Source organism: Tripterygium wilfordii, chromosome 9 (genome assembly GCF_013401445.1).
Source record: "Tripterygium wilfordii isolate XIE 37 chromosome 9, ASM1340144v1, whole genome shotgun sequence".
NCBI classification, from domain to species: Eukaryota; Viridiplantae; Streptophyta; class Magnoliopsida; order Celastrales; family Celastraceae; genus Tripterygium; species Tripterygium wilfordii.
The window spans coordinates 46,328-60,945 of record NC_052240.1 but is presented as its reverse complement, the minus strand read 5'-3'; the positions used below and the strand labels follow the sequence as shown (position 1 = coordinate 60,945).

Sequence of the window (14,618 nt, the reverse complement as noted above, 5' to 3'; positions counted from 1 at the left end):
AGTTTAACAAATATTTGTTTCAGGTGTTGTGTTGAAAATGACAACGGCATCTGGTTTGAGAATAATCCTGAAATTTCAGGTCACAGTCAGTTGGAGGAGGTTAAAGAGTTCCCAGTGTGCATTTTTTGTAAATTAGTACAACTCCGTTGCAAGCATCAGGAATTCGGGACCGTGGGGGCATCGGGCTGTGGGAAGGAGATGCTCTTGTTATCACACTTACAGTCATACATCCAACATTACTACAACAGCTGTAACAGTTTCAGACGTTCTTCATGCTCCGCATCCAATTTGGGTGGAGTATAACACACATGAAGATCTTCCACTATGTACTCCTGCAACATATTACCCGAATGAGCATTCCACACAAGTCTTCAACCCTATTGGCTTACTCATTACACTATAATTCAATGTGACTAAGTTTTAGAGACAATTAACACACACTGTTGATAAACTTTACCTTCGTAAGCTCCCTTTTAGTGAGGATGTGATAGTGTCTCTGCCAAATCCTCTGGATTGCCATTGTCGCAGCATATGCCCAGAATGGCAATAACCAAGGCAAAGCATGCCTCCATAGATGCAGGGAAACAATCCAAAATACCCCATCCGTAACAGCAGTTTTAGCAGCCAGCCATCCGTGGATCATTATTATTGAGGGAAGAGCAATGTACCATAAGCCCGAAAAAACCAAGCAGCACAAAGAAGGCCAGTACCCCTGGGATAGTTCATGTAAACAGAAAGAATGTGATTTCTACAATACAATCGGACGAAGAAAGGGCGCTCCTTCCAAAATGACGGGGAAAACAATCAATGGGAAAGTTACTCGAAACAAAGGTAGGATTTTATTTTTTCAACGGGAAACAAAAAAACAAGGTAGCTGAAACAAATTCTCACCAGAAAAAAACTCAGAGACACACCATATTGGAAGGGGGCAAGGGGTGCTCTCAGAAAACTATGGGAGTATCAGCACAAGTCATTGCAGGGAAAGATACGAGAATAGAAAATATACACCTATGGGGGTCTCATATTACTTCACCAGTAACATTTTCGAACTCAAAAAATGGAGACAAAATTCAACATATTAAAATAGGGTAATACAACAGACACAAGTGCCAACTTTCCCAAAGATTCAAAGAACCTAACACCTGAAATGGCCACTTATAGCCCAAATGTTACAGTCAGAAGTGTAGAACAATGTCCCCCACACATGTTGCATATGTATTCCTGCTTCTATTTAACTATGCAGATTGCAAATAATTTTCGGGAAAAGCATTCGTTAATCAGACGGTTGTTGTAAGCATTTGAAATTCAATTTCAGCAGGACAACAAACACAAACACCAATAAAAGCTTACCTATACAGTAATAAAATGGGATAGGATGTTTTGACAGTATGTGATCCCATTCATCACTGGATGAGTTCCTAAAGGTTCCATCTTTATCCATGACATATGCAAAGCCACCAATTGCAGAAATAGCCTGGAAAACAAAGAAAACCACCAATTTAAAATAAACACTTCAAATAGGAAAGAAGACATAATTTCAGGCTCAAAGATACTTGAAAATTCAAAACACCGGAAAAACTTAGGGAGAAGTGGAGAACTAGTCCATTCAACAAATAAGTAAAACATTCGCACATGATAAGACAATGCTTCCTCCAAGAACGACAAACATATGAATAAATAAACATGTAAAAAATGATATCCAGCCAGAAAGCAAAACATCATCAATATGCATTCTATAATACAAGCACACAACAACCTATTATCATAAAACCTTCATAACTCGGGAAACAAAAGGCATTAGCACCGAAACTGTTCCAATAAAACATGAATACAAGTAAAAACAAGGCACGAGTAACTGTGTAAGGAACATCTGATTGATTGGCAAGTATACAGCCTCAAAATGAATTATTTCGTTGACAGAGAAGAAAGCAAGATCACTGACCGTTTGTACAGCCAAAAATACAAGAAAAACATCCCTTGGCACAAAAAGTCTGAGCTTTATCTTATGCCAAGAATTGTCCTCAAAAAATTCAACTCGGAGATGATACTGAGCTTTGCAAGTTGTGCAATGAGAGAAAGCAAAACCTTCCTGTCGATCCCAAAAAAGGAAAGGTGAGGGTTGGACTTCGTATCAGATCCATTGGAGAATTTTTAACCATCCTTCTTGCGAAAGAAACAAAATAATGTTACTGGTACCTTTACTGAACGCCAATGATCGAGGCATGATCGGTGAACAAATTGTTGGGTGCCTTTACAGAGGCATGGGGATATTAGTTGATCATCTACGAAATTAAACAACAATTAGATCAAAGAGAATAGATTTACACACAATTAACAGGAATATGTAGAAGAAAAGTAAAACTTGAACACAATATGCCTCCCAAGGATCTATGTGATGCACCAAAAAGACACAGAAGAGCAAAAGAAGCAATATTTAGAGAAACGCATGGATCAAAAAAGCAAATGCCTTAAGTTTGAAATTAGTAAGGACCATTTTACAATGGTATGTTGTCTGAATTTTCAACTACATTTATAGAAGGAGCAAAAATTGTCAACAATCCATGTCAAACTAGAGATTTATGCCAAGCTTTGAATAAATGGCAGAGAGAAAAGTACAAAAGAGTTCCAATAGAGCATTAAAGCATTAAGCTTTCCCAGTTCTTGGATCAGTAAAAGGTTACTCAAGAAACCATATTGTGAAAATGGAGCTAAGTCAGTAATTCGTTAGGATTACAATCATGTTCTTTTAACTCTACACTAGTTCTAATTTGTTCCCAAATTCTTTTGTACTAAAAGTAAACGGGCGGTCTTCCAAGCGTATCCAAAATTCCTTTTCGGGGAAAAAAAGATATCGGATTCATGAGTGACCCTTTTGCTTTCCCATCAAATTATTTGAAACGTGCACCATCACTTAGTTCAATATGCAAAATCGTTGAAAATTTTAAAAAAATCCCTAAATGAAACACAATTACAATTTCTTGAAATTCAAAAGGCAGGAAAAGGAAAGAACTAGCGTAACCTGATTCGCCATCACACTCGAGGCAAATGCGGCAACATGGAATAGAACCACCCTCAACGTCGTCCTCATGTGTTATCCCTCTTGAACTTCTTGGAGGCGAATCAGGATGGTTCTCCAGCAGAGGATCAGATTCATTACGATCTCGTTCATCACCGCCACCACCACCACCTACCGGTAATGATGGTTCAGGTAATGGTTCAAGCTGCAATTCGCCTTTCATGGATAATCCAAATCAGATACCTCTCCCAAAAAAAGCCTTAACTGAAACAAACAAAACAATAATTAAATCTCAATCACCGAATACCAAACGATCACAACCGTGGTTGACGCAGAAAAAGCCCCCGTCAAAATCAATTCGGAGGGAGAGAGAGAGTAGGCGAAGCCCTTCAATTTTATTAAAATAATAAAAAAAATATGAAAATCAAAGCCCACTTATCCAGTTGGCGACTTGGCGTGGAGCACACCTACACGTTCGTGGTTTGAGGTGTTCAGGATGTTGAAGTATTGGGTTGGGAGGGGTTGAGATTTTTAAATATGTTCAGAGTCTAACAATTCTTGTTTGCGTTGTTTTTTTCTCCAAAGTGATAAAGGTCATCAAAAACGTGTGTGTGGACAACATTCTATACATAGTAGTAAATGGACAAATCATGAATCTCATTATAAACCTGAGTACTCAATAGCGTCAACAGAGCGAAAAATATGTGTCCCCATTTATTCACGCGACTAAAAGTTAAAACTAAAATGTTCTTAAAAGTGATCAAGTTTGAAGTGTAATACACTTCACAAAGATTTTAATTATAATGCGAGTACATTCAGTAGCAAGATAATAGCACTGTTATATATAACATGACATTATTAAATTATAACATATGATTGATCACATGAGACGGAAAATGCGTGATGATCGCAAATGTTTCTTAACACAACTCCAATTTTATTTTATTATATATAGTAAAAGTTTGAGCCATACAGAAATAGATGTGACAACTTCTAAAACATTTCAGTATTTTGTAATAATTTTTGACAATTATTAGCATTGATTTTTTCATAATTAACATCTTTAATATTATGTTTATTTAATTTTTGATATGTCTTTATTATTAGCATTGATGATTTTCTTATAATTAAGGGAGAAGCTTTCCCTCACATCGGATTGCCTCAACCTCAGCCACAACAACTCTGCATTCTTTGAATTAAAATAACAGACGTTAAATTACATTTCATGGGCAGATCATAATCAAATGAAAAAAAATGAAATTCAGCAAAACTCAAAACATAGGGTAGATTAAATAGTTGGAGTATAACAAAATTAATTAATCCACATAAAAGTTCAGAAAGGAGATAGAGGAGCGCCCCATAATTCATAAAATAGAATGAACCAACCCAAAAGATCCTTAGAATTTGAGAACCCGATCCACAAAGAACAATAATTACCGTATAGCGGTTTTTTTAGAATGAAAAAGTGAGGTAGAAGAGAAAGCACTTGCAGCAGGGACTGCGGCTGTATCGATTCTCTAGATCCATTTTATGGGTTGATTCCTCCTAGATCTTAGAGTCGCGGATCTGTTTTCTTGTTCGAAGGTCACCGGAGTAGCGTTGGGTAGTGAAGATGGAGAGACGGGGAAGAAGAGAGAGGTTGTCTAAAGCTTATTGAAAAAATGGGAAGGAGAAATCTGTCGAACGTGTACATTCCCTGGAACTACTGTGACGAAGACGAAATGTCGTAGATAGGGGGGGTGTTGCTTGGTTAAAATTACTGTTTTCTTAGAGTCAAATATTACGTGGCAATTTTTACCCATAATTCACAGGGAAACTCTCTCTTATTCTCTGTTTTTTCCCGAGATTCACGGAGAAGCCTTGTATAAATAGATATTTGTTCTGAGATATAGAGAGGTTTTATCTCAACAGTTCTGACCGCCTGAAATAGTCAAGGGTTGGGAGGTGTTCGGGACGAACCCAACCCTTCTCAACACCCCTAAACACCTCAAACGGGTAAACCCTACATCTCACAGTACGGAGACACTATATGTCCATAATTGTCCATAATCTATGTGGTATGAGGAGAAGTATACATATCCATAATTTTGGTGTTCATAATTGTCCATAATCTAGGTGGTATGAGAAGAAGTGTGGGGACCATTTAATACAAAATACTCCCACACACTTCTACTCATACCACTTAGATTATGGAAAATTATGGACACATATCATTTTGCCTCACAGTATCACTGACAGTGACAATCTTCAAGAAGGTTATGTGATGGACTGAATACTAAAAGGGCCCAACTCTATTTGGGTCAAGTCCGTTTTCAGCCCATGCAAATTGGCATTCGAATGGACATTAAAAATCCAGAAAGGGCCCAGGCAAAGTGGAAAGAAGTCGTCTCAGTCTCCTATCTTGATCTTGATTGATTGTACTTTGTAGAGGCATGTGTCACTGCAAATGAATTGGGTTCAAAATCAAGGTCTCTTGGCTCCTTCTTGTGGACCATTGCTGGTGGTGTCAATAGTGGAACGTTAACCCAAATCCATACAAATGAAAACATCCGGGGGAAGATAATCTTTGGTCATTGAAATATATGATCTAGTTTAACTTAGTCATTCATTTTTCAAATGTTTCAATTTTGGTATTCAAATTTTTAAATTGTTTCAAACAGATCACATGGGCAGTCTTTAGCTATTTCAGTCAGTCAAACTTGTGATATGGAAGACAAAAGTCAAATTCAATTGATTTTTACTTATGTGGGCTGACAAATTGATAACTTGGATATTAAGAAAATAAACATAAAAAAATAAAATTCAAAAAACCCAAATTGTTCTCTAGCCGCCGGACACAGGCTCATAGCCAAACTGCTATTTGTATTTTCGTCACTTGTTCATGTCGCATTGGAGAGCAAGGGCTGGAGAGACTCAATGATTTCGAGCATCAAGTGATGTCAATTGCTAAGTTGAGACACCAAAACTTGGTTAGGGTTCGTGGATTTTACCAGAGAGAATATGAGAAGCTGGGAGAGCAAAGATGTTTTATTGATACATTTTATGTTTGTTTTAATTTTTAACGCTAGATAAGCTGCTTTTTATTATTTTTTATGCCATGTAGATAATTTAACTGTCTGAAATAGCTAAAAACTACTCATATGACTTGTTTGAGACCATTTAGAAATTTGAATATCTAAATTGAAACATTTGAAAAATAAAATAAGGGGTTAATACCACTTTTGATCACTGAAAGATTTTACATTTTTCAATTTGGTCACTCAATATTCAAATGTTTCAATTTGGTAACTAGAAGTATTTTTTTGTTTCATTATAATCACTCGGTCAGATTTATGATATTTCGGTCAGTCAGAGTGCCACAATACTGTTAAATTTTGACGACTTTGCTAGATGGAAAGATGACTGAGTTAAAATTGGTGATGTGGCATTGAAAGATATTCCCACAAACTCCTAAACCCTAAAATCTCATAAAAATCATACGATTTTCTCACAATTTTTTGTATATCTACTGTTGCCGTCGTCGGCCCGTTTCAAATGAGAACTCCACAAAATCTTCTCCGATCCGTTTCAAAGGAGCTTTTATCATGGAGGTATGGCTTTCAAATCCAGATCGAGAAAAGATCTCTGACTGTCGAGTGGGGATCCTTTGTTGAAAAAATGGGGCCTTGATGAAGTTCTTTTGAGGCTTTGATGACAGCTTCTAGAAGTGCTCGTAGATCTTCTTTGTCTTCTTTGTATGCTTTGTCCATGGCCTGAGTACTGCTTGGGTTGAAGCTTCAAGCATGTGGGTAAAGAGGGGAGCAAGATAGGGACAACGAAGAAGTGGTAGTACCTAATTTTAAATCAATTAATCTGAATTGAACAAGCCATAGACAAACCCATAGTTGGGTTCCTTAACTGCAAGATCCTATTTGTATCATTGGAGAGTTGAAATCTGCAATGGGCACAAAGGACATCAGGGAGGTGATTTTCTAATTTTTATTTTGGTTAAAACATTTGTTAATAAATTTGTATTTCAAAATCTTTTCCCACGTGGACAAATGTCGGGACACACTAACAAGAAATCAATTGGAGATGATGGTCAAAGTGTCACATAGGCACCACATAGACACTTTGACTGACCAAAATATCAAAAATCTGACCGAGTTACTATAATGAAACAAAAAACAACTTTTAGTTACCAAATTGAAACATTTGAACATTTAGTTACCAAATTGGAAAATGCAAAATCTTTCAGTGACCGAAAATGGTATTAACCCGAAAAATAAGTAACTAAGTTGAACCTGATCAGATATTTCAATGATCAAAAGTTGTATTTCCCCGAAAACATCCCATAAAATGCCAATGGGACACCATGATTGATCATTTGATCCTGCAAATTCCATTGAAAAGATCTTCTCAATCCGGTTAAGCGTCTAGGAAAATTGAGCCATCCAAGTTGACTGTATAATGTTCACAGAGATTGGTTGAGAACTCCAATTTGAAAACTCATTTGCTGATGGAAAATATCATGTTTGGCGTCTTTCAAGGAAGCTCACGAAATGTGAGAATCATGCCTTCCATGAAAAATCTTTTACACAGTATCACCAATCACAGCAAATCAGGTCAAAACAAAGTAGAACCAGTCTTGTCATCATTCGCTCAAGTAAAAATATAGCCATCTGCGTCACATAATCCAAACGATAAGAACAGTTCAAAATATCTCAGCCAGGAACTACATGATCTTGAAAATATTGGACGATTGATACCCAACGTTTTTTGAAATGATTAGCCATTTTAAGGGGCCCCACAATCTTGCCAATGAAGCACAATCATCAGGAAAGGGCATTGTGCTGTGTTTCCATACAGATGTTGTTTTACTTCAAAGATAAATACACAGATCGAATTACTTCCAGAGCTTCCGCAATGACATGTTCTTCTCTGTCTCCTTTTTCATCACTTTGGCCACAGCCATCTCAAAGTCTTCTTGCGTCACGTGGACCCTCCTCTCTCTTAAAGCAAACATCCCTGCCTCGGTGCACACTGCCTGCAAGGTAGAAAAAGGGCAACCCGTGTTCATGTCAATCAAGTCAGGATAAAGGAAAATGCCTGGAACTTGTATCAATCTAAAGTGAAACATAATTATTTTTTTCCCCCGGGACAGTGAAACATAATATGGAACACAACAAAAACACCCCCCCCCCCCCCACCCCAAAACAAAAACAGTTATGTAAGGTACAATCATTGATCCATTCCCTAATCTAAATGGAATTCACAAGTCAAATTTGGCCAAAGGCCACAGCTACATAAACTAGTGTTTCTAGGCAAATATCAGCCATCTCTCATGTACACCCTAATAACTTAATCATTCAGGTTTCAACTGAAATAGATCTAGCAAAACAGCAACTGAAAAAACACCACCAAGTCCTCCATATCAAAGGAGATGCATATCAAAAAACTTTGAGATGCATATAAAAAAAAAACAGGTGCGTGCTTTGGGTGTAAGGTCAAACATGACTCAAACAAATTAGATCCAAGAACCTGACATGGGCATGGGCAGCTATGTCTAAGCTACATCACCAACAAATTAGATCCAAGAACTTTTTTCGAAGAAGCTAATTTAATCCAATAAATTTCATGGTCAATTCCAATCATTGTCAGCCATACAATTCACTGTTCAGTTCTAAAATTAAGTTGTTTCCACTCAGTTCTCAGAAAATTGTGAGATAGCTTAAAACAAGTTCAACCTAGGTCGTTAAAAATGGAACTTCAAGCTCAACTTCTCAGCAATCAACACAAAAAATGACGCCATTATATTGATGCAAACAGGTTTTTAGATGACTCCAAATTGAAAATCATATATTTCAAAAATCAAAAAAGTGGAGCCAATAATTGAAAACATGATGGAAAAACAGAGATCAAAAGCTTTCTGGGATGAATAATCTAAATGAACAAAAATTTAATTTCATACTCTACAAGCAATTATTGATATAGATTGAGAAGGTTGAGAGAATTAACAGCAAGGAGAGAATATGGCCATTCAACGTCACACATACCTTGAGCTCTGCACCAGATGCACCATTCATCTTCTCTGCAATTTTCTTCAAATCAATCCCACGCATTAAATTCATCCTTCTTGAATGAATTTTCAAGATATCGAAACGTGACTGCAACAAAATTCCACCCAACGAATCATGCATCACATAAAAAAGCTATTCTTATCGAGAAAAGATATCAAAAAGCAACTACCATAAAATCCCACACATAGAATCATGCATCACATCAAAATGTAATTCTTATCGAGAAAAGTTCACCACAGTGAAGACAACAGTGACATTAGAGTTTTTCAAGGGAAGGAAGCATCTTTAGGTAAAACTGACTGCACTTGGTGTTACAATTTGCTTTTCTGGTTTAAAGGGTCCATAGGTTATCACTGTAATTTAAAGGAGGTAGTTTGTGACTTTACACATCTATACTGTGCTTCTGGAACCAACTTGGCGCGTGTTCAATCAAATTCATTCAAATGCAACCCCCTTTCTTGATTGATCAATAGGAACCATTTACAATGTGCTAAGAATACACGAGCCTCAAAATGTCGTTGAAAAAAGGCAGACTGAAAAGAAGCAGTGTGTACTTCAAAATAAAAAATCTAGCAAATCTATTATACTCTCACTTAAGCGCTTTACCTTTAGTCATGTAAGAAAGCATTTGACATTTCCAACCCAAATTTTAGTTTGCAAAACTCTTTCACAGACAACCCCATACAACACTACTCTAAAGCATGTAGAAGCTACATAATACAGCATATGATATATATATATATATACACACACATATTTTTGAAGCTGCATGTTCAATGCATAATTTTAAAAGACACTTCTGTTTGAATGACACATAATTGATGGGTCATATACTTCTGTGTTGTGACATTAAGTCATTAACATGGGAAAAATTATGATAATTAAATTTCTTTTGAATGGTTAATCAATTTAATTGAAGCACCAAGAAAACAGTTAATAAAAAAATAAGAACAAGAAAACAGCAGAACAAGCCTATTTAGAAGATCTGATACCATCGTGAGTGTAGGCATGTACCTCTTCATTAGGATTTGGAAATTCAATCTTTCTGTCAATCCTCCCTGGCCTGAGGAGAGCTTGATCGAGAATATCAATCCGATTAGTGGCCATCAAAACCTGTTACGAAGAAGTTTTATGGTAGGTAACAAGTGATTTGAAGAATCATACTTGGCTGATCTATTGTTCAAAAGTTCAGATTACACACACATTTAGCCTATTTAGCATACCTTGATCTTGTTAGAAGCTTCAAACCCATCCAGCTGATTGAGAAGCTCCAACATAGTTCGCTGCACCTCACTGTCACCATTGCCACTTCCAGATTCCATTCTAGCAGATCCAATGCTGTCTATTTCATCCATGAAAATAATTGACGGAGCATGCTCTCTGTGTTAAAATGAGAAAATAAATTACAGTACATATCTAACCAATGTTGCAAAATAAGAACATAATTTTTCAAATGCACCAGCAGATTATAAAAGCATGCAATAACTTCAAATTCCACTAAAAACAAACCGGTTTTGAGGTTCACCTGTGGTGGTTTTTTTGGGAGGGGGGAAAGCAAAAAAGATTCACCTGTAATATATCTTCCTAACAGAAACTGGTTAATTTATTATCCCATTCAAGTCATAAGCATAATATCATAATATGCCACAAGCTTCGATGATATAGTCAATAAAAAATACTATCGGAATGAACAAATCCCATTTCCAAATTGTCAACCAAAAATAGAACCTCAATGCCGATAATGAACCAACCAAAATATATATTAGAGGGAATAGGAAAGTAAATAATCAGCAAAGAACTGACATATCAACAAACCAGCTGAAAGTAAGAAGCAAACCTTGCCATAACAAAAAGTTCTCTAACCATTCTTGAACCTTCTCCAATGTACTTCTGGACTAATTCAGAACCAGAAACCCTGATGAAAGTACAATCAGTATGATGGGCCACCGCCCTGGCCAAGAGCGTCTTCCCTGTACCAGGTGGGCCATATAAAAGCACACCCTAACACACAAGACAGCTGCAGCTAGTTAAAGCAATTTAAAAAAAAGAAGAAGAAGATGAATCAGCAGATGAAGTTGTTCATAGAACTCACCTTTGGTTGGGCTATCCCAAGACTCTCAAACAATTCAGGATGCTTAATTGGAAGCTCAATGACCTGAAAAATTAGTAGCGAATGACATAAGGAACACGTCCAATCAACAATGACAATTATAATGAAGGGATCATACCACATTAAGAAAACCCACAGCACAAAATGCAGAAGAACATATTTAAAACAAGAATTTGAAAGAACATAACCTCTTTAATCTCTTTAATTTGCTGGTCAAGACCACCAATCATGTCATATGTAGAATCTGGAACTTTTTCAACCTTCATAAGGTTGACCAAGGGATCGACTTTGCTTGGCAAGATCAAATGAAGGACATAGCTGTCATTACGGAGGGCAACTCTTGTTGATGGAGTGATTGTTGTTATATCAATATTTTTATCAATATCAACAACATATTTCCCCTCTGGATGAACCTGAAAGCAAAAAAGGACATTGATGGATAAGCTAGGTATTATACACCAGTGATAGGCTCCATAAAAACTATAAAACATCCAAAGATGAAGGAACCAAGCTCACACCATCTTCAAAAATAGAGTTGCAAAATCATCATAGAATACAAATCCTATACTGCTTAAGTTGGGTCCATTGTTTGTCAAAAGCAGAACAGGATAACAGTGATAGAGCCTGGCATACGTAGATTGAGCAAACAAATACCAGCCAAAAAAATAAAATACTAAAAGAATCTTTTATCGAATGAAACTTTCCTCTCACACAACGATTGTTCCCATCAGCAGCATTTCACTTTTCATAATTGGGTGCAACGTCACTGGTTCCAATCATCGGAGAATAGTCACACAAACCAGAGACACAGCACGACTCAAATACGAAGATGAGCAAAAACAACACAACCAACAACAGGGGTTATATGGATAACTACAACTGTCATGTTCTTGATTTCTACGACATAAACGCTGCATTTTTATGCCACGGTCATATAATTGAACTTTACAGATTTAAACTTCTCATTCTACAAAATAAGGTAGCACGGTTTAACAGATGGAAGAAGGCAGTGAAAATGCACCAGTAAATGGAGAAGACCTGGTAAGTAAAATGTGTCAAAAGTTTTAAAATCTTGTATTCAGAAATTATGAATATGCTTGGGACATTCATGGCTTCATACGTTCACCGGGGGGGGGGGGTATTTCTTTGAATGTTAAAGTACATTCACTGGTTGGTTAAATTTATGGTGCAAGGAAAAGGGCTCCTGAGAAACAACTAGAAACTTTATGGACTAAAAAGGATAGGATTTGATTCGAAAGATAAATTGAAGGAAGTTGTGCTAAGGAGATCTACCTATGTAGGGGCACCACCCCAAGGAAGACCAATCCATACGTGAGATGGGAGGCCCAGCACCTAACCAAATTAGGTCCATGATTACTACTCAAGGTAAACAACGCTCATGCACAAGGCTCCCACAATGGGTGGGGTCAAGGATAGTCAAGATGTACGCAGACTTTACCCCCACATGACACCTGGGAATGTTGTTTCCAGAAATTGAACATGTGACCTCTAGGTTGCACCCCATGATTACTACTCATATGAAACGAATATAATAGAGCAGGAATTTTTCTCAGATTCAGTTTCTTGCTAATTGTATTGTTTAGTGAAAATACAGAGGTCAAGACATAGGGTATAATTGCTGGATGGGAAGGGGAAGAAATGCGCAGTTTTGTGCACCTTTCCCTGGTTAACCACCACGTATCAACACTTGACCCTCATTTTTTCTTTCTTACATAGCCATCCATTGATTCTCTCCAAACATATGTGAAACACACATCCATATCATGTATGCAAATTACAGCACTTGTCAACATCAGCACATGGGTTGAAGATAGTGTACCTTAACCAAAACCTTGTTTTTCCCCATTACTTTGACAACTTCACCAACATATGATCCAGGCTCTTGGAGCAGCTGCAGTTCTTCCCTAAGCATCCTCACTGCCCAAGTTGCAAATTCAAAAAATGTCAATGGCCCATTGAAAAACGAGGGAGTAAGGAAAAGGAATCGATAATGGAAAAACAAACTGTTTAGACCCAATAGCTCTAACTCCAACTAACCATCAGATCAAGTTCTAAAAAAACAAAAACAGAAAAGGATAGTGTAAATCCGAGTGAGTAAATCAATACACATGAAGTGCAAGCCATCTTGTTCTGAGGCTTCAACAACATCCATGTTAAGCGGAAAAATTCCAAAACCTCATGTAAGTTTTGGGATAGAACGAACTATCCATGTTCATGCAAAATCGTAACCATAAGAGTAGCTGTATGCTGCTACATTTTCCCCCAACCCATTGCATGGAATTAGGGCTATCTTGAAACGAGGTAAGAATGTTTCCAGTCAACAAGATACATTTAAGATAAGAATTATTGAAGCTGAAAAACAGTAGTCGAGGATATGAACTTCTCCATCATGGCAGTTAATTAAGCTTTGGTATCTCTTTCATCGTAATTTCCCATAAACTTTGTAGCCCCACAAACTTTAAAAAAAAAAAAACATTAAGCAATATTTACAATCGTAAAGACAACAGACAGAGAAATTGAAATCCAAACCCTAACCTGATTAGACAAAACTGGAAAACAAAAAAATTTCAAAATATAGATCCACCGAAAATGAACAAACTAGGGCTTAGGGGTTGCCTTTGGAATTAAGGTCGTTGCGCTGTGCTTCAAGGCGATTCAGATTATGTGTCTTCTGTCGGAGGAGAAGCTGTAACTCGTGGTTGTGTTGATGATAATACTGCCTCAGCCCCTCACCCTGCTTCGCGGCCCCCTTCGCAGAGCACATCTCTTCTGGCACCGCCGATTCCGGTTGCTTCGTCTCCACTCCGCCAGTTGCCATAGCCAGCGAACCCTTATTCTCCTTCTCTTCCAAGGGCTGGATGTTTCTTTCGAATCAAGCTAGTTTGGGAGTATAGTTTGGTTTACCCGGAGTGGGAGATAAGCGGCCCGAGATATATATAGTCACCTTTGGGTTAATAGAACGAGTAGTCCTGAAATATAAAATATAGTAAATGTTTCAATTTGATGCGTCAAAATCAAATTGTGCCAATTTGATCTTCTAATATTTAATTTGTTTCAAATTGATCATCGGTCAGATTTTGTCAATTTGAATCACTAAGTTGTTGATGTGGCAAATAGCATGTCCTAAGTGACAAATGGTGCTATGGTGCTTATGTGTCAAATGATCAATATATCAAAAATACTTTTTTTTTTTTGAAAGGCCCATATGCCACACACACGTTAAGTCATACCCGAAGGGTATGAAGGCTATGTGTCAAATGATCAACACACACGCTAAGTCAATTTTTTTTTTGAAAGGCCCATATGCCACACACACGCTAAGTCATACCCGAGGGGCATGAAGGCCAGACTATGTGTCAAATGATCAACACACACGCTAAGTCATGCCCGAGGGGCATGAAGGCCACTACTG

The 14,618-nt window shown here is 37.3% G+C and overlaps 1 protein-coding gene and 1 pseudogene across 1 annotated transcript; both read right to left on the bottom strand.

The window, feature by feature from the left end:
- Positions 1–54: 54 nt before the first annotated feature.
- Positions 55–3,461, bottom strand: LOC120005824 (annotated as a pseudogene).
- A 4,145-nt stretch (positions 3,462–7,606) lies between these two features.
- Positions 7,607–14,131, bottom strand: LOC120006526 (26S proteasome regulatory subunit 8 homolog A-like). The gene is made up of 9 exons (XM_038856588.1): positions 13,823–14,131; positions 13,026–13,123; positions 11,374–11,598; positions 11,168–11,230; positions 10,913–11,076; positions 10,299–10,455; positions 10,090–10,188; positions 9,052–9,162; positions 7,607–8,042 (listed from the first exon to the last, which is right to left on the bottom strand). The coding sequence occupies exons 1-9, from the start codon at positions 14,022–14,024 to the stop codon at positions 7,902–7,904; spliced, it is 1,260 nt and encodes a 419-aa protein (XP_038712516.1). The 5' UTR covers positions 14,025–14,131; the 3' UTR covers positions 7,607–7,901.
- Positions 14,132–14,618: the final 487 nt, after the last annotated feature.

Excerpts from the sequence above, each read along its gene's own strand:
- LOC120006526 (XM_038856588.1), bottom strand. The coding sequence starts at position 14,024 with ATGGCAACTGGCGGAGTGGAGACGAAGCAACCGGAATCGGCGGTGCCA. Across the intron at positions 13,124-13,822 it reads CAACGACCTTAATTCCAAAG|TGAGGATGCTTAGGGAAGAA; the intron begins GCAACCCCTAAG and ends CAACTTGGGCAG. Across the intron at positions 10,456-10,912 it reads GAACTTTTTGTTATGGCAAG|AGAGCATGCTCCGTCAATTA; the intron begins GTTTGCTTCTTA and ends ATTTTAACACAG.